Consider the following 21,248-nt stretch of genomic DNA (forward strand, 5'->3'; position numbering starts at 1 on the left):
TACAGAGCATTGCCTTATTAGGCCTATGAAATGAAGCTATTTAGGTATTTTTTTCCAATTAATTTTTTTTAAAATGTGTGTGCACAAGGGCATTTCAGTTTTTAAAACTTCAGTAAAATCGTACGCTAACAAATTACTGAGCTGGAGGACAGGCAAATTTAAAGGCATGTGAGTAAACCACACACAGTGAAAACAAACATACTCAAAGAGTAATATCTGAGCAGAGTTCTCAAGTAATCATCACATTAGCAAAGGACAGGAGGGAAATCATTACTTGTAAGTATATTAATTAAGAAACTCTATTACTGAATGTAAAAATGTGTATAATGCTTTAAACGTAAGTGGAATATTGAAATATAGACGTGCTGACATTATTGGGGGAACCATTAGACCTGAAACTAAATGTTGTTGTAGTCACTTTAGTAAGACCTCTTTTATTAATATCCTGGAAGAAAGTATCTGGCAAAGAGGTTCATATGATCTATAATGGATTTATTATAACCAATGACAGTATGTTATTCAATAATGTCTTCTCTTGAAATAACCCCCACAGATGTCATATTTTAGATTTCTCAGAAAAGACCAATGATATCAATAAAAATTTATAATGCTTAAATATGAGTCTATGTAACAAAATAAATTTTCTAAAAGAATCACTAGATTACTTGGAGTACAGCTGCTACATTTTCTTAGGAATAGTCTTAGATTTATGATATCTGAATATTCAGTAATTAATAAGCCACTGGCAAATAAATGTATAGGAACTATAGGAAACACACTGAGAATTAGCACGTTATATGGGGATATTTGTAGTTCCAAGTAAAAAACAGAAAGCTGCTTTTACAAAAGTACAACTGATATACAATCATGCTAAATATCTGTTGAAATTAATATAGTTTGGGGAATTCCCTGGTAGTCCAGTGCCTAGGACTCGGTGCTTTCACTGCCAGGGCTCAAGTGGGATCCCTGTTCAGGGAACTAAGATCCTGTAAGCCACACAGCATGGCCAAATTTACAAAAGAATAATAAACTGTTTTGTTATTTAGTCTAATTTCATTTTTTATAAATGCTTTTATATGTATTAAAAATGCAAGTGTGTGGTTTTAAATTTAGATTTGGAAAGACAGAATAAAAGAACTTTCTTACTCATCTAGAGCTATAAATGAAAACTGCTAAACATGTGATTTCAATAATATAATAATATAACTATCATTCTTGAATACTGGCTTTGTTCGCTTTCATTTACTGTACTTTGAAAAATCAAATTTGTTTTTCAGTTTGTTTATCCATAATGGAGACGTCTGATTTAGCTGGAATAAAGAAGAACCAAGGGAATCCCCAAAAGTACGGGAAACTACATCCGTGATGCTAGGTTTTACCTCAGCTGGCCTGCCAACACCCACTACAATCAATTTGCCGTCTTCTAATCCTACAAGAATATGGCTATATTCTTTGGTTACACAAACACAGTGGATAGGCGATCGCATGGCTAATGGGCTGATGCAGAGATTCAAACTAGAAGAGAAATAAAAAGCACATAATTACACAGATATACAATGGATTCACAGAACTTTATAACTGGAAGTTAACAGTCATTTAATTATACATTCTAATTTTATAAATGTGGGAACTTAAGTTCAGAAAACCTGAGTGACACAAGAGCCGACATTTATAGCATGACTCAAAATACTTAATACACTTTTTCTCTATTTCCAACATCTGTTTGCACTCTAACCATTTATATGTGCTCTCACGAAATGATTAACAAATGAAAGTTGGATAAACAAAAGGGTAAAAGCCCAAAAACTATGTGCTGGTGGGGAATAAGGTTAATAAAATTGGTATATTTGCTTTGTCATAAAGGATGTAATATATATTTTAAAAGATAATGTGGTATAAAAATATAACATGCCATTATGATAAATGTTCACAGCTTTTATGATTAGAGAATGAAGAATTTAAGATGTACACACTATGCTCTAGTCTAACTTGCTAAAAGATTCCATTAATTTTTTCTAATTTGGGATTCTCCTAACCATACCCTAAAATCAGGGTTGTAATACAAAATGTTGGAAAGATATTACTGAAATGTAGACTTAATGCTCTACCACATGGGAAAGAATGACAAAAATGAGAAAGAAAATATAAAAATCAAAAGTGATATTGATACAGAAGTGATTTTGATATGAAGGCAGTAAGAGAACACTCTGGATCAGGAAACTATTAAGAAGGAAGGGTTTAGGGAGGGGCCAAGATACTAAGAGGTATATAAATAAGTCACAGTAAGTGTTTTAAGAGAAGAAAAGAAAATGTATTTGGGCATGCAAGGGAAAACAGTGCTTTGTGAATATAAGTTGCTAAACATAAAGAACACCAAACTTAAAAACGTACTTACTTTACAAAGATTTTTTCCTTCACTGGGTAAATAACAAAAGCCTTTCACCAATTTTAAACACACACATACATAACAGGAACAGATATGCTAGACTTAGCCTGAAAAAGACTTTATCTGATTACAACTGAAAAAAATATTTTAAACCCAACTTTACAAACAACTCAATCAAAAAATGAGCAGAAGATCTAAACAGACAATCTCTACCAAGAAGACATAGTGATGGTCAATAAACACATGAAAAGATGCTCAACACTGCTCATCATTAGAGAAATGCAAATCAAAACTATAATGAGGTATCACCTCATACAGTCAGAATGGCCACCATCAAAAAATCTACAAACAATAAATGCTGGAGAGGATGTGGAGTAAAGGGAACCCTCCTGCACTGCTGAAGGGAATGTAAAATGATACGGCCATTATGGAGAACAGTATGGAGATTCCTTAAAGAAATAGAAATAAATCTACCATGAACGTGAAGTCGCTCAGTCGTGTCCAACTCTTTGTGACCCCATGGGCTGTAGCCTACCAGGCTCCTCTGTCCATGGGATTTTCCAGGCAATAGTACTGGAGTGGATTGCCATTTCCTTCTCCAAGGGATGTTCCCAACCCAGGGATTGAACCCAGGTCTCCCGCATTGTAGACAGACGCTTTACCGTCTGAGCCATCAGGGAAGTCCTTAAATTTAGCATATGACCCAGCAATCCTACTAATGGGCATATACCCTGAGCAAATCACAATTCTAAAACACATGTGTACCCCAGTGTTCACTGCAACACTATTTACAATAGCCAGGACATGGAAGCAACGTAAATAAATGTACATCAGCAGATTAATGGATATAGAAGATACGGTACATATACACAATGGAACATTACTCAATCATAAAAAAAAGAATAAATTTGAGTCAGCAATAGTGAGGTGAATGAACCTAGAGTTTGTTATACAGAATGAAGTGAGAAAGAGAAAAACAAATATCATGTATTAATGTGTGTGTGTATATATATATATATATATGAAATCTAGAAAAATGATGAAACTATTTTCAGGGAAAGAATGGAGATGAAGATGTAGAAAATGAACTTGTGGACACAGCAGGGGAAGGGGCAGGTGGGACGAACTAAGGTTAAGATAGATATATATATATATAAATAAAACAGATAGCTAGTGGGAACTTGCTATATGACACAGGGAGTCCAGCATGGCACTCTGTGATAACCTAGAGGGGTGGGCTGAAGGGAGGGGAGGAAGGCTCAAGGGCAAGGGGATCCATATGTATAACTATAACTGATTCACGTTGCTGCACAGCAGAAACCAACACAACATTGTAAAGCAATTTTCCTTCAATTAAAAAAAAACCCAACCCAACTTTAGTTTCTAAAAATTGAAGCTACAGTTGGACATATTCCCAAATCCATAATGCAGGCTTGGCACTTTGAAAACTGTTTTTTTTTTTTTTTGGCTATTTAAAAAAATTGTTGTTATTGTGGTAAAATGTATACAAAATAAAATTTTCTATATTTTTAAATGTACATATAAATTTTATTTACTAATCCAGAAATAATTTAGCTTCCCCAACTTTTTTATAGTTACCAAAAAAACATGTTCATAATAAATGATAAAAAGATTAGAAATCTTAGACTACAGATTTTACTCACTGAAAATACTAATGTCTTTTCCTAAGTGTTACTTCAGTAATTCTTATTATTTACCTGTGGAGATCTCTTATGGACAGGAATCCTTGTAAGCTGCCTGTGACAATGTGCTCTCCAATTATACATATATCTGATACTTGTTCCTTCAGGACTTGAGACCCTAGATATTTGCCATTTACAGAAAACAAATGCAATGCATTCTTATCCTGCAAAGATTAAAGAAAATTTAATGATCTCAAATTAAAACAGTTTCAGAATTGTTAATTAAAACTATGACTAATAACAGAATGATGACTGGGTTTAAAATTCTGGAAAAAACATATGTTATACTTAAAGAGAAAATATGTAGACAACATTGTTAAAGTGATTTCAATCAGATTGCTAAGTAAATAAATATTAAACAAGAACTCTCACCCCTCCAAAATAATTTTTAAAAGTTCTCGTAATTTTTAAAAAGCCTTATCACTGAAATGAAATAAACATATAAAATTCATGGTTTATTTATACCCTGCCTTGTGCAAAAAGAATAATTTCCATCTAAGCTTATGAAGTGCCACACAATTAGAAATTATTTTTGAAATCATATAGGCCTAAAGTGCTAGTTAGTGTTAGTTTCTCAGTCGTGTCCAACTCTTTGGGACTCCCACGGACTGTAGCCCGACAGGCTCCTCTGTCTATGGGATTTCCCAGGCAAGAATACTGGAATGGGTTGCCATCTCCTTCTCCAAAGCCTATAAAAAGCCCTAAAACAAAACATGAGGCTAATATTGTGATAGGGAATGAACAAATTGCATAATGGAAGGAAAATACCCTTTTCAAAATACTGTGCTCTTTCCTTCGGAGAAGGCAATGGCAACCCACTCCAGTACTCTTGCCTGGAAAATCCCATGGAGGGAGGAGCCTGGTAGGCTGCAGTACATGGGGTTGCGAACAGTCAGACACGACTGAGCGACTTCACTTCCACTTTCATGCATTGGAGAAGGAAACAGCAATCCACTCCAGTGTTCTTGCCTGGAGAATCACAGGGACAGCAGAGCCTGGTGGGCTGCCGTCTATGGGGTCGCGCAGAGTCGGACACGACTGAAGTGACTTAGCAGCGGCAGCAGCTCTTTCCCTTTTCAAAATGCCCCATGTGTACACAATGTATACAACATGGAAAGGAGAAGACAATCTCATTAATGGTCTAGCCATAGTGCATGAAACTGTTACATACCTTGAGAGAGGTACTTTCTTCAATGCTGGAGTACATGACAATATGTCCTTCCCAAGATATAGCCAAATTGGGAACGGTCAGGAGCAGAGAACTCTCACAAGGCGGTCGTAAAGTCCGCATATACTGACCCTTCTGAATGGTATGTATAATCACAGTGCCATCCTACACACAGAAGATATTAGAAAATAAGAACAGAAAAAGTAAAAAACTGAGCAAGAGAAAGAAATATGGGAAAGGACCTGAGAAAATGATTATTCCATCATGGAATAATACATGTACCTTAGGAAAAATTCCAATCTTGAAATTTCAAATGGCATTTTATTTCATAAACTGGCCTTCTTTTAACTAATAAAAATCTACAAATAGAATCCAGTCTCTTTAAATTTTTTCTTGCTGTATTTTTCTACTTCTGCAAAGTCCTGGACAAACTTAGCATAAAATTTCTATGCTTTTACCAATTCTCCTATATAATATAAATATTTTCTCTGAATTTATATTAAAAAAAATCAGTATTTTTAAAGGTACAATCTTACCCTTGATCCTGACACTGCCATGTCTAGCTCAGTGCTGATGGCGACACTCAACACCTCATCAGTGTGTCCATACAGAATCTGAAAGGGTTTAGATGCTAGGCCCACGGGAACACCTCCCTAATATAAAAACAGAAAAGCAAAGGTCACTTTCTCGTACACTATTTTCTATACAAAAACTTATACTGTAGTTTAACTGTCTAGTCACAAATCAACCCTGCAACTAGTTCTTACCACTAAGTCTATTCTCAGAAGTACTTGTTCTTGGATTTCTCCTTGGATTCTCAAATGGTTCTCAATCTTTTCAACCTCAAAAACATACTAATAATATGAAGAGTTTCAAAGTTTGCTTTGGATTAATTTTAACAAGTGTATTGTTTGCCCTTTACAGAATTATTCTTCCTTTACTTCAAAGAAACTTTTTCTATTACATCTCTGAATACTTTCTCTTTTTTATTTATTGGAGTCCTATTTCAGGGACATCAATTATCTTTATGCTGACCTGTCTCTGATTTCTAGAACTATCATTCTTTTTCTAATTGCTTTTGTTGTTTCTATTTACATTGATTACCTTAAATCTTTCTTCCATGCTAATAATTTGATTTTTCAGTCACATTAAATTTGTTCTTTGCTTTTTCTGCTTTGGGTTTATTTATAATTGTAATGGTATTGATTTTAATCTCAGTTTGATTCTTCTGCAATCTCCCTTTCATTTTATTATGCTAGTTTATAATTTCATCTTTGAGGTCCTATTTTATTCAGTTAATATTATTATTCTATTCTTCTAATAGCACAACTTATTGCAGGCAATCTCTCTGTACCTAAGTTATTTTCTTTATCTGTTCGTAGCATGCTTTGTTTGGTACAGTACTTTCTATGATACAAATGCTTGAGTAGTTGCCATGGTGTTTGATTTATGATTACCATGGATAAATGTCCAGACTTTCTTCCTCTGTTACACAATGTAGATGAATTCTCCCTGACACTCTATTACTTGGGTCATATCTGTCTTCCTCTAAGAGTATCAGTCTGAGTGCTTACTGTACTCCCATCTAATTTTTAAAAGTCAAATAATTCCTATATTATTTAAAGAAGATGGATTCTTCCCAAATTCATTTTATAAAAGTTGCATATCCCAATGTTAAACATACAAAGATAGAATAAAAACAGATTTCTTTCACATATAAGTAGAAAAATAAAGGACTAGAAAAGAAAATCTTGCTGTAAAATATAACAAGACAGTATGAAGTATAAGGTTTATTATAGAAATTCAAGGATGGTGCAAAACTAGGACATTTCCCAACATAATACATTACTTTTAAAAAAAGTAAAAGAAAAACTTATACATTAAAAAAGGAAGAGAAACTGGGAAAAACAGCTAAAAAGAACATGATTAGGACTACTAACAAAATTAGAACACAGACTGTGGATCAGATAAAGGTATTGTATAAATGTTCAGTGTTTCAGTTTTGATAATTGCACTGTGGTTATATATAAGAAAGTCTTTGTTCTTAGAAAAGACACACTGGTGTGTTTAGTTGTAAAGGAACAAAAAGCCTCCAGCTTTTAAAATGTTCAGGAAAAAAAATAAGATAGGGGAAAAAGATAGGGAGAGAATGCTAAGGCAAATGGCAAAAATGTACTAGCTCTGTATCTTTTCTGTAAATTGAAATTTTATTAAAACTAAAAAGTTATCAAAAAAGAAAAGAAGGTAACTACTGAAGTATAAAAAAAAATAAAAACCCACAAAACCCACAAATAGTGAAACCTAACAGCAAATAGTATACTAAATGGTACAACAGTGAAGGCAAGTTCATCAAAATCAGACATTAAGACAGGAATGCTCACTATAATTTTTGTGCTTTATTGTATTCACTAACAGTGTAATAGGGCAAGAAAATGAAGTAATTAGTATATTGGAAAAAGTAAAGAAAATCACTATTATTTTCAGATCACATGAATGTGTATTTACCCTGTTTTCAGAAAATTCAAGAAATACTACTAATAATTATGAGTTAGATAAAAGGATTTGGTAAACTGATTAGGTACAAGATAACTGTGTAGAAATCAATAACTTCTTTAGCAATCATCAGTTAGAAATAAAAACGATTTTTAAAATTCCACTGAAGCAGTCATAAAAAAAAGATAGTTAAAAGTAAACATAACAAAGTACAGGACCAAAATGGGGAAAAAATTATTAAAAAATTTTACCAAAAGACATTGAAAAAAGACCTGAAACAAATACAGAAAGACACTTCCTCTTTTGCAATATGAATAATTATAAAATGGTAATCCACACTAAATTAATATAGAAATTAAATATAATTTCATTAAGACTAAAATGAAATGTTTTGAGGACAGTTAAAATATTTTGAAAGTTCATATGGAAGAATAAAAACTCATAAAAGAATAGCTGAGAATCTTTAATAAAGGAAACACAGTGAGAGGGGATTTGCCTTACCAAATATTAAAACTGCTAAAATAAAGTCATTTTGATGTTGACACAGAATAGATATAGAAGAAAGGGAAATCTAGAAAAAGATCCAATTCAGTGGGTAATCAATTGTGTTGGCATAAATGACTTTCTACTCACAAATAAATAAAAGCATGTATTTTTATATGCTATATGGTTATATAATATATATAATGTATCTATATAACTAATACATCTAATATTAAATATTCTATATTATAAAATTTAAAAATGGATTAAAGATTGAAATATAAAAAAAATAAGAAAAGTATTACAAGAAATATTTTAGATATTTTCATAAATTTGGAGTGAGAGAAAGCCTGTTTATTTTTCTAAGCAAGGTAGAAAATCCAAAAGCCATAAAGAGAAAGACACTTCCTTGCACCATCGTGAGAGTACACAACAAGGTTGATGAAAATTCTAATTTATAATTTCTAGTTTTTGCACTTGAAAATAGGAATGTTATGTAAACAAAGACAAGAAAAATAACCATTTTTCTAGAATAAGTTAACAAGGAGCTATCTTTGGAAATTAATACAAGATAAGGTCATGAATCAGGACAATAAACCTAGGAAAAAAGTGCTGATTAACACAGAGCAGAATGAGGGGTAAAAGATGGCAAAGGAGCTCAAATAACCATTCAACGTCAGAGAAAAATTCACTGTCTATTAAGACATCTCAGTAGTATCCCCAGGGAGAATTTCTGATCTAAACCCAGAGTATTTAAATGTGTGACTACCTGTTGGGTAATCTGCCATATCATACATGTAGTATCTCTGGAACCAGAAATCAAATGTATTCCACAGTAATCTGTAGCTAAACAAGTCACAATATCTGTAAGAAAAAAGAATGTAAAAAAAAAAAAAAAATGAAATGGCATAGTTTGACTGAAACAGAAATACAGGGGCAATTTTAGGTTATGTTCAAACTATCACTAACTCAGTCGTTCTAGCAGGGAGAAATGTAGGAATGCCACTGGAAAAGCACTGGGAAAGAGTGACACAGGAAAGGATGTCACTCAAATCATGTTAGGAGAGCCTTCTTTGAGCCCACCCTTCTTCAAGGGTGATGACTAGACATAGGGCAAGATATGCCTGTCAGAATCTTGGCATGAGTTTAAGTAGCTTTAAATAAATCCCCACTTATTTCGATACTCTTCTCTGTCCCTCACTCTCTCATCTCCTATTACCTTCCACTACTACTGGAACTACAATCCTACTGAATATGTGTCCCTAACCAAAACAGTACATATTACACCATAAGTTCACAATATAAAATATATTTTTCCTAAACTGAAAAAACCTGAGCTAAGCGACAGTCACTGGTGCAAAATTAGTAGCAGACTCTATTTCCCTTTCTTAACAGCTTTATTGGGGAAAAAAAAATCTACTCAATGATTTATCCTTACATTGAAAAGATTGAGATATTAGGAAGCACCAGATTAAACTATATTCAACAATTTTACCTCTTTCATGCTTTACCACTAACAAAGTAATAGAACAGGTGACTTCTTATGAGAAGTCATCTATGAGACCTATGAGACTTCTATGAGAGATTTTTTTTTTTTACCATTTTGTCATAAAATTCTGATTCTATCAACCGATTTTTCCAAAGACTTACCTTAGCATCTTTCCAATACTGTGAAGCTGTATTTAATTTATATGATGCTTAGTATACCCAAAATATATTAGACACTCTTAAAGAAAGAATATTCATAACACTCTATCAAAAAGTTCACTCAATTTCAAAGGTAAAATTCATGCCTTTTATAATATAAGAGGCATGTACTACTATCACGGTTAGAAATTAAAAACAAAAATTTGGGTGGGGGGAGTTAATGCTTACCCATATGTCTGATATTGTGTGAAATAAGTTTGCCTTTTGTAAGTGACATCACTTGAATGCTATTATCCCAGTGTCCAGCACTAAAAAGCAACTTCGCATCATGTGATACTATAAATAGCTTAGAAGTGATCTCCAGCCCTGGAGCAAAAGGGCCATTCATACTACGCTGAGTTCTGTAAACACAATTAAATATTAGACTCTTTTGTAAAAGATCATTTAGACTGATATCAATGATTTTTTTAATCTCTTCCAAAAGAAATAAAAAACAAGTCTGTTCAAATGTTCAATTTGAAATATCTATTAATAAATGATACATTCAGAAAATACATTAACCTTATTAATATTATTAATTAAACAAAAATATATATAACAATATAGTCTCGAGGATTGAGTGTAAAGAAAGTGAGATTGGTGAAGGTGTGAAAAAGATTTAAATCTTGACTTTCACAACCAATTTAGTAAGACTGTCAATTCTGTAAATAGCCTCAAAGGATAAAGACAAGATAAAGGGATGTCAGGAACAGGAAACTTGGGAGTTGGAAATTTTAATCTATTTGCTTTTCTTGGCAATAAGATAGTAAAGGTACCTGTTTTGTTTTAAATGTCCATTGACTTACTTAGGATTTGTCACAGTTTGATCCCTGATGAATGTAAAGTAATTAGAAATGTTTCTGTCGTAAGGCAGCCACCCATGGGTTCCAATAATATGATTCATGCTTAATGTTATCTGGAAAAGAAACACATGTGGACAAACCTTCAATGAAAAGATTAAAGAAAGCAACTCAAAAACAACCAAATGCCCACATAATGTTATTAGCTTTTGTCACTTAGGGAATAATGCAGGATAATGTACTTAAAACATGAGACTCATTAAAAAAGTCTTAAAATAATTCAAATGGTTAAAAAGCTCATGGTTATCATACTACAAAAAAAGTTGTCCCAATGTATCCTCCTTTAGTAAGATTATTTTCCTCAAAATTTCTCAAATACTAGCATCTATTAGTTGGCAGTCAGAAGAAATTAAGGATCAAGTCTTAACCACAAAAATAAGATACTTATCATTTAGAACATAAATCATAAGTAGAATTTATGAAGAACTGTTAAAGAGGTCTCCTTTTAGGAGGGACAGTAATAGTAAATACTTACATTAAAAAATGGAAAGTTTTACTCCCCCTTGATGAAAGTGACAGACTTCCAAAAAAAAATTCAGATAACTTAAGAATTCTGCCACTTTAAAAAAAAGTACTTATTATTTTTGTTAATCTTTGAAGACATTTTATCTAAGCAAACACACAATATGCATAATTAGAAACATAGGTCTAACTCTGAAATCTCTACTGTTCACTGTGCTATGCTCAAATTCTTATCATCTCTCAGTGATAAAATAAGACAGACCTATGTTTGGTCAACTTGCTAGGGTCCCAGATCCCTTACTTGCTAGCTTTGTGACTCTGAGCAAGTGACTTCTGAGGTTTAATCCTTATCTGTAAAAGGGAAATAATAATAATCGTGCCTGTCTCATAGGATTGTTAGGAGGAGTAAATGACAAAATTCACATAGTTCCTAATATGTCCTGCAGGTGGTCGGACCTTTATCAATCCTGTATTATATCTCATTTTCACTGCTTTATGATAAATTTTAATATCTAATAAGATGCCATAGCATACTTTTCTTATATAAAATTTCCTGGTATTTTTCACATATTTATTATTCCAAACAAACTTTAGAATTACAGAACTACTTAAAAGCCATATAAATAAAAGATACATTTTTATACTTGGTCAAATTAATTCTATAAAAATTTTATCTTTTTTTCTTTTTTTGGTCATGTTCAGTGGCATGTGGGATCTTGGTTCTCCAACCAGGCAACCAGGGATGGAACCCATCCCCCATGCAGTGGAAGCATAAAGCACTAACCACTGGATGGCTAGGGAATTCCCTTATCTATTAATTTTTTAAAAGACTTAAAAAAATTTATTTTCTCAATTTTTTCAGTAAGTTGTAATGGATATAGACATGGTAGTGTGAAAAAGGTATAAACCAACTTACCAGTAACTCAGGACTTCCTTGTGACATAAAAGAACGAGACTGATTTTTGGGAACAATTGCCTTTACTAACGGAATACCGTCACTAATTCCCTATAAAATAAAGGACAGAGGTTTTAGTGGCTGGTTCCTCTTATCTTTATTAGATACAAATTATTGAAAACTTCTATTTCTTTAAATAAAGATAAACCCTGTAATATAGCATTTTACTCTATCCAAAACATATTACCAGTTAATTTAAAATACAAGAAAGGAATTTTATATTGTGTTTGAATGGCATACTTGAAAGTTCTGAAACCCATCACTTTCTTATATTCCACTATCCTGCCATTAAACAAGGATGTAGATTTCAAGGAGTGTCAACCATCTAAAATAGCCAATGATTTAAAATATTTATTTTTCCCATGCATACAGACATGAATATAAAGTAGAAAATATAGACTTTATAAGGAAACATTACTCAAATAAGTGAAATGGAAAAACTAGTTATATATTACAGACTTTTCCTTTTGGGTTTAACTTTCAAAAAATAGATCTGTTCCATTACCTGAGGCCCTTCCTGAAAGCCACAACAAAAGAACCAGAAAATAAAGACACTCCTTGGGAAACATAATTTTATTATTTTATTACATTATTACCATTATTATATTACCATTATTTTATTACAATGTTAAAGAGAACAAGGATTTGAAGTAAGCTTCTTGATGTGACAATAGCTCATAAATTACAGTTAACATTTATGAGGTAAACTATAACCTAATATTACTAGGTACAAACTACATGCCAGGTGATTTTCTAAGAGTTTTATATGAACTAAATAATTAATTATAACCATATGAAGTTAGAATATATCTTTTCTCTTCATACTGTGAATTAATCAAGAGAAGACAACTGACATTTACACAAGCATAAATGGAAATGATATCTGAAGGAATCTATTTAATAAGCTCTTGCTTTCACTGCTACATCAATTTTTTTCACCATTTTATTATCTGACGAGACCTAACAGAGGCCTTCTCTTTTCATATGAGTGAGTGGGAAACACCTTCTTTTATGATGATGAAAAGGGATTAACAATTACTGGTACCCAAGGATATCAATTGCATTCTTTATCCTAATCCAGATACTGGCCCTAGGAAAGCTACCATGTAACTTGGGTGCAGAGAGGGGCAAATGTCACTGCATTGCAGATAGAATCCAGAAAATGCCATAAGTGATTCAGATCAGATCAGATCAGTCGCTCAGTCGTGTCCAACTCTTTGCGACCCCATGAATTGCAGCACGCCAGGCCTCCCTGTCCATCACCAACTCCCGGAGTTCACTCAGACTCACGTCCATCGAGTCAGTGATGCCATCCAGCCATCTCATCCTCTGTCATTCCCTTCTCCTCCTGCCCCCAATCCCTCCCAGATTAGATGCAGTTAAAATACTTATCAGAATTACATAATAAATATAGTCTTACATGTCCATCAACTTAGGGGTCAAACAGGAATTTATGGGTTACTCTGTATAGTAAAAAGATAACATAGCAGAATTGAGACTGCTCTCCTTAGGAAGGCTGTTTGCAAGGTTGGCCATTGGCTGGCATCAAGGAACTTGGCAGGCAAAGACTTCCTTACACAGATGTAAAACTTGTCTTCAATGATGCACATGGCTCACTATGTCTAGACTGTTTGTGCAGACAATCGTCTAAACACCTGCTTTTCTTTGCAGAGTCTAGAATTTGGAATGTGTTAGGCAGAGGGTACTTCAGTGACCAGCCCCCGATAAATATGTTGGGTACTGAGTCGCTAATGAGCTTCCCTGGGACACAAAAACATGTCCCATTTCACTACCGGAAGAAATTAAGCACCTTCAAATTATATGTAGGTACAAAACCCAAAATATTTACTATCTGGCCCTTTAAGAAAACATTTACCAACCTCTGTTATGTTGCATAAGAGTTACTACACGTTCTATGTACATGTTCAATCTATTCTTGATACCTTTTTATCATTTTTCTTCTTTCAAAAGAGTTAATATTATCTGTTCTAACCACATTTATAGGTATGAACGCATTTCACATTCACATTCTGAATTATTCAAAGAACAGCTGACCTTTCAGCAACTCAAGGGTTAGGGATGCCAACTCTCCATGCATTATATAATTTGTAGTCAGCCCTCTGTACCTGCAGTTCCTCCTTATCTGCAGTTCGGCCCCACAAACTCAACCAACCAGAGATTATGTAGTACCTCTAGTATTTACTATTGAAAAAAAACCCATGTATAAGTATACCCACACTGTTCAACCATGTGTTGTTCAAGGATCAACTGTAACTCAATATGTATATTTAAACATTTGAATTTGAACATACTCTTTCAAGAACTGCATTAATTACTTATCTTGCTTCACTGACTATTCCTTCTGATATTAGCAGTTAACAAGTTGACTCATGGGCCATGTTTTATACATGAATAGACACTACAACTAAAAGTTATTTTAGATTTCCTCTATGTATCATCTCAACTGACACAAGAAGCCATTTAAATCAAATTATCCTTCCTTCTTATGTTTCCTTCAGGAAAACATGAAATTAGAAGAGAGAAAGCCAGGAGAAAAAGTTCAGCAGCAAACAAAACCATTCAACAAGGTTGTTTTAAAAATTCTAAGAACATAAAAGTGAAGAATTATTTACTATTTTGGATTAACACCTATACTCTCCATTAAGGTATAAAAGGAATGTGGAAGTGAATAGAATTTATAGAGAAAATCCATTGATATTATCAAGTTGGAGATTACCTCTATAAAAAATGACTTGAGTTCAGGGAGGTGTTGAAATAGGTTAAAGGTTGAAGTGTCTGTTTTGGCTTGCTTCTGCACTGCTTCCTCTGCTGATAATCTAGAAGGGTGTGGTTCCTTAAAAAAATTAAGGAAAAATAATTCATAATTACATTAAAATACCTCTCACTATATTCCCTCATACATACTGGACTCTAGATTCAATGGATTACATTCTATGCACTATTGACAACTTGAACTGCTCAGACAATTCCCTCAGCAGAGTTTGGCTCTCTTCATTCCTAGAGAAACCCTACTTCTACAGTCTTTCTTATTGATATCTCCCTTGAAATTCTAAGTCAGAAGTAATTAATTACTCTCTTTCATTATTTTCCTCTGCACATTACATTATTTAGCATTTTATTCAGTACTTATTTCTTTTTATGTTGGTTTATATATAGTTGGTTATGGTCTTTTCCAACTAGACAACAGATATCTTAAAGTAAGAAAGTAAATCTTATTCAGTTTTAGATTTTAACCATGTAGAAGAGTATCATAAATATGGTACACACTGATGTATATATACTGGTAAACTTAAATGGATTATTCAAAAATCAAAGTTTATAAAATGGGTGAATCTTTATAATTCCTGAAATAAGATCTGAATGTCCATATTACTGGAATTGAATTATAGATATTGCTGCATTGCTTTTCAAATAAATTATTATTATTTCTTAGATTTTATGTCACAGAAAAAAGACAGTATCACCTTTTTAAATAAGAGAATTACAAGTCAAATTATTATTCCAATGCCACAGTTAAAATGTAGAATAGAACTCTATCTAAAGAGGATTCTTCTGTCTCTATTGTAAAATATTGCTGTTGTAGTTCAGTCACTAAGTTGTGTCTGCCTCTATGCAACCCCATGGACTGCAGCACTTTTTCCTGGAGTATGCTCAAATTCATGTCCATTGAGTCAGTGATACTATCTAACCATATCATCCTCTGCCATTTCCGTCTCCTTTTGTCTTCAATCTTTCCCAACATCAGGGTCTTTTCCAATTAGTCAATTCTTTGCATCAGGTGACCTAAATACTGGAGCTTCAGCTTCATCATGAGTCCTTCCTGAATAGTCAGGGCTGATATCCTATAGGACTGACTGGTCTGATCTCTTCGCAATCCAGGGGACTCTCAAGAGTGTTCTCTAAAATATTAAATCATGGGAAATAGATTTGGCAGCTCTAATTCAATATTTAGCTCTCAATTAACCATGAGAGTATTCACTTTATTTGAAATCAAAAGCTTATTTTTAATGACTTTTTTTATTATAAAAACTAATTCACACTACCCTTGTTAAAAAAAAAAGTTAAGCTGCTGAAAAATTACTATAGAATCTATTTTAAAGTTCAATGAAGTGTTCTGTTATTCTGTTACTTTTACCTCTGACTGTCAGCAAGCACTGATTTCAAATATGGATATTCTGTAAAGATCAATATTGGAGACTTCAAATAAATCGTTGCTAATAAACAGTAACAATTATAAAGCTCAGTCTGATCAATGAATTAATGAAGAACATCTATAAGTCAGAATTTAGATATACCTTTGCGATTATAGCTATGGAGATATCAATTCAACAAATATTTACTGCACACAAATTATATGCAAGAAAGATACAAAAATGATTAAAAGAAGGTTATGGACTTTAACATAGCTATAATATAGTGATGCAGATGGATAAATAAACAACTAAGTCAGAAAATGTCATAATTAGGATGTAAACAACCTACAAGAACTGGAAAAATGATCTACAAGTTCAACAAGGGGGCTTACAGCTATTAATTCAGAGGAAACACGGGATGGCAGAAAGGCTTCAGAGTTAAATGATCAGGCATCCAAATTCTGCCCCAGTCACATTCTAGCTGTGTAAAGGTGGAAAAAGTACTTGACTTTTCTAAGGCTAGGTATTAATTTCTATGAAATAGAGCTTTATCATCTAAAAAAATAAGGCTAATTTTTGAATATTTACTGTGAGGGTTAGGTAAATCACTTAGCACAGTGCTAGCATAGGACAGTATCAACTTAATAAATGCTATTATGTATTCTTCATTTCTAAATTCACACTAACAAAGATAAAAATGTCTTTGCAAACTAATATTAAACTAACCTCTATGATAATTTTTTTTTTCCTTCTCTCTCTCTCCTTTTTACCCTGTGTGGACAAACAGGGATTGAACCGGTGGCCCCTGTCCTGGCAGTGTAGATTCTTAACCACTGGATCACCAGGGAAGTTCTCTTTCTCCATTTAAACAAAGGAGGGAATACTAGCTCACCTGACAGGGACCTTCAACCTCACCTTTTCCTCTCAGGAGATAACTAAATAAAGGTGATCGGCTTTTTGAGTAAATATAAATCCTCTGTGACTCAAGAGAAATTGACTGAATATGTGGATTTCGACTATAATATTTTGTTATTCAAAATAGGAAGAATCATTTAAATTTACTTTTTTTTAGTCACAGTATAATTTTTTTCCAAATTCTAGATAATTCTGAAATAAAGTTTTAAATCATTAAAATTATTGAAAATAATGGTAGTACTATTCCTTAGCAATTAACTTCTAGACTTATGTAATTAGTAACTTTTACACTTTACCTTTAACAGTTGACAAGGTGTTTGCCCAAAATTGTTAATCATCCCTTCTAAGGCTTTTCTTTCCTTCTCATCTGTTAAGGCATCCAGATCCACAGCTCCTAAAACCAAGAAAAATAAGCCGAAACAGTGAAAACAAATCAGTAAGCCACGCAACTGTTTAAAATACCAGAGACTGATTAGTATATTTTCAACAAAATATTCTGAATGGAAATAAGTAAATTTTTTAAAAATCAGTAACACTTCAGATATTAAATATGCATAAAAATAAATTCCACCCACTATTTACAACTAAAAAGGCTTTAACCAAAAGTTAACTATAAAAGTTTCTATAAAAGTCTATAAAAGTTTCTCTTGGAAAAATATAGACTATACTCATTGTACACCTGATTGCTTTCTTTATGATAGTTAAGCTGAAACAAGTGTAAAAACCACACAAAAACGCTGCTATACTGTCTATCTAATAAAAGTTGGAAAAAGTGATGTTCTGGCAAACTGATTATACCAAGTCATACTTAATAGGGATTGTTACATGGCTAGTATTTGACCAAAGTAGGTAAAATCTGATTTCAAAATCTATGCTCCTAACCACCATGGCAAACTGATTATACCAAGTCATACTTAATATGGATTGTTACATGGCTAGTATTTGACCAAAGTAGGTAGTCTGATTTCAAAATCTATGCTCCTAACCACCATGTTATGCTACCTCTCTACAAAACTGTTACCAAATGAACCAAGTAAGGTAAGATAGAACAAGCTTGTCTATTTACCAAAAGTCAAGTGGGTTCTGTTCAATTCACAAAACTTCATACTATTCATGATCTTTAGAAGTATTAGCTCTATGGAAGGATTAGAAAAGAACTCCTGGACTTCCCTGGTAGTACAGTGGATAAGAATCCACCGGCCACTGCAGGTGACATGAGTTCTATTCCTGATCTGTGAAGATTCCACATGAAGCGGAGCAACTAAGCCTGTGTGCCACAAGACTGAAGCCCATACGCCCAGAGCCTGTGTGCTCCGCAAGAGAAGCCACTGCGCTGAGAAGCCCATGCACCACAACGAGGAGTAACCTCTCTCATAACAACTAAAAAAGACTATGTGAAGCAACAAAGACCCAGAACAATCAAAAATAAAATAAACAAAAATATTATACAGCAGAAATTCTTCTTAAGCCTTTCAAAGCCTTCAGAAAATGCACTTGATCCTGAGCTAGACATCAGAATGTTGTTTAGTCACTAAGTCACCTCTGATTTTGCAACCCCATGGACTGCAGCACACTAGGCTCTTCTATTCTTCACTGTCTCCAGAGTTTGCTCAAATAATGTCATCTTACTATCACTGGAAAATATTTCATTCATTATTCTAAAAAGTCTTCTATAAAGTGTGTTAACAATTTAAAACTGTATATTCAGACTTTCCTGGACAGGACACATATGGCCAGAGATCAAAATATTTAATGCCACCAATATTTGATCCTTATAATTTGATTTGCATATATGTACCTTTTTTTTTTTTTTTTTTTAAGCAGCACTCTGGAGAAGGAAATGGCAACCCACTCCAGTATTCTTGCCTGGAAAATTCCATGGACAGAGGAGCCTGGCAGGCTACAGTCCATGGGGTAGCAAGAGTCAGACACAACTTAGCAACTAAGCAATGAACACAGCAACAATGGTAAACATTTACCTCTTATTTCCATCAGTACTCAACCCAACTATTTATAGCATCAAGATGAAGCAGATTCACCAAGGCTTCTCAAGGATGTTACTATCCAAAAGGGTTGGGGTTGCTCACACTTAAAAGACATATGAGGCCCTATTATCTCAACCTTTACATTCATTTTCATTCATCCTAAAGAAAACATGTTCAGAAGTTCTAGTACACATTTGGTACATAATAATTCCATGATAGTTCATAAATTCTACGTGTCCCTTCAAGAAAAATATTGTAGTTATTTCTGTCATCTCTTCCTAGCTTTAAAGCATCTCAAACTCCTTATGTAAGACAGAATTTATTTCATTAAAATATTTTATGGAGATATTTTCCACTCAAGTTTAAAGAAAAGTTCAATCTTCTATGTTAAAACTAAGATGAAGTTTACTATGAATCTATGGTAAGAGATAATATACAGTAGATTTGGTGCTGACAACTCATTACATTTTTTTTCCACTGAGGCCAAGTAGATTTCATTCTCCATATTTTGAGTCAAATCGTGATCAAATGGATGTTTAAATTTAGAGATGGGATAAATGAAACTATTGTTTTAAAAAAGCACTCTTTCAAATACAAAAGGCCACTAAAGCTATTTTTTAAAAATTTTGTGGATTTTTTTTGTGGGAGGAAGTGAGCTTCACATCCTACTACTCCACCATCTGGATAACCCCCCACAAGTAGTTGGTTGGTTTTCTTTTAATTAACTATTTATTTTTAATCTTTTGGCTGTGCAGGGTCTTCATTGCGGTGCATGGGCTTTCTCTAGTTGCCGCACACAGGTTCAGTTGTTCCACAGCATGTAGGATCCTAGTTCCCCAAGGAGGGATGGAATCCACGTCCCCTGCATTGTAAGATGGATTCTCAACCACTGGGCCACCAGGGAAGTCTCTAAAACTATTTTTAAAATGTAGTCTTTCTCATGTTAAATAGTTATGTCTAAAATACCATTTATAAATACATATTAAATAATATTTTCCCTTTTTTTGATGGACTCCTGTGGCATGCAGGATCTTATTTCCCTACCAGGGATCAAATTCATGCCCCTTGTAGTGGAAGAACAGATTTCTAACCACTGGACAGTCAGGGAATTTCTAATAATATTTTCTATCAACATAATATAAGAAAAAAGAATATAGGCTTATACCTTCGTAACTACAGTAATAGAAAACATTGAGTGCCTCCACTGCAGCCGGCCCCCTCTGTTTATAGCCAAAAATCAGATCTATCCATTCATGAAGATGAGCAGAAACATATTCGGACTCCTAGAAAGAGAACAAATTTAATCGTTAATATAGTTACCTTTGACTACACTGTAAACATAGGTCCTTTGAAAAAGTAAGAGCATTTGAAATATTTCCACATACAAATATTAATGCTATAATAAAATTATCTCAAAATGACACTAAGTATGTATCTAACATCTATTACAAATATTGACTATATTCTATCTAGGAAAATGTAGATATCATATTTACTAATATTTATTACATAAATATCTCCTAACTATTGGGTGGAAAAATAACATATATTCTAATAGCCCAAATATGAACAACAAAAAAATTAATGATAGCTGTAGAATACATTTTTATTGTGAAACTTCTACTGAAATATTTGTCTAGAAATTCAATTCCCTCTGTCCATGGGATTTCCCAAGCAAGAATACTGAAGTGCGTTGCCATTTCCTCCTTCAGGGGATCTTCCAGACCCAGGAATCAACCCCCGAGTCTCCTGTGTTTCCTGCGTTGCTGGCAGATTCGTTACCACCGAGCCATGGAGATCAAAAGTGTGGCTACAAGACAATCTACTGAGATGTCAAAAATCTGAGGTTGTGTGTCACAGACCCATTTAACTAGAAAATAGAGCCTCTTAAGATTGTTAAGAACATTTTCCTGTTGTAGCCTCCCCCTGAGCTCAAAGGAGATAATGGACAATCTTGTTTGTGGACTGTTTTTTACCCAATAGAGTTGATTTATAAGA

The 21,248-nt window shown here is 33.4% G+C and overlaps 1 protein-coding gene across 6 annotated transcripts in view; it reads right to left on the minus strand.

Moving 5' to 3' along the window:
- NBEAL1 (neurobeachin like 1) overlaps nucleotides 1–21,248 on the minus strand; it is a 163,230-nt gene that overhangs the window by 8,533 nt on the left and 133,449 nt on the right. For all 6 annotated transcript variants that reach the window (XM_070387937.1, XM_070387932.1, XM_070387955.1 and 3 more), the window contains 11 exons: nucleotides 20,416–20,533; nucleotides 17,562–17,659; nucleotides 14,934–15,050; nucleotides 12,158–12,247; nucleotides 10,726–10,835; nucleotides 10,109–10,281; nucleotides 9,003–9,097; nucleotides 5,794–5,910; nucleotides 5,261–5,422; nucleotides 4,105–4,253; nucleotides 1,380–1,515 (listed from right to left, as the gene is read on the minus strand). In XM_070387937.1, the coding sequence (XP_070244038.1) occupies nucleotides 1,380–1,515; nucleotides 4,105–4,253; nucleotides 5,261–5,422; nucleotides 5,794–5,910; nucleotides 9,003–9,097; nucleotides 10,109–10,281; nucleotides 10,726–10,835; nucleotides 12,158–12,247; nucleotides 14,934–15,050; nucleotides 17,562–17,659; nucleotides 20,416–20,533 (1,365 nt within the window). The remainder of the gene's footprint in view (nucleotides 1–1,379; nucleotides 1,516–4,104; nucleotides 4,254–5,260; nucleotides 5,423–5,793; nucleotides 5,911–9,002; nucleotides 9,098–10,108; nucleotides 10,282–10,725; nucleotides 10,836–12,157; nucleotides 12,248–14,933; nucleotides 15,051–17,561; nucleotides 17,660–20,415; nucleotides 20,534–21,248) is intronic.

This window comes from Bos mutus, chromosome 2 (genome assembly GCF_027580195.1).
Source record: "Bos mutus isolate GX-2022 chromosome 2, NWIPB_WYAK_1.1, whole genome shotgun sequence".
NCBI lineage: Eukaryota > Metazoa > Chordata > Mammalia > Artiodactyla > Bovidae > Bos > Bos mutus.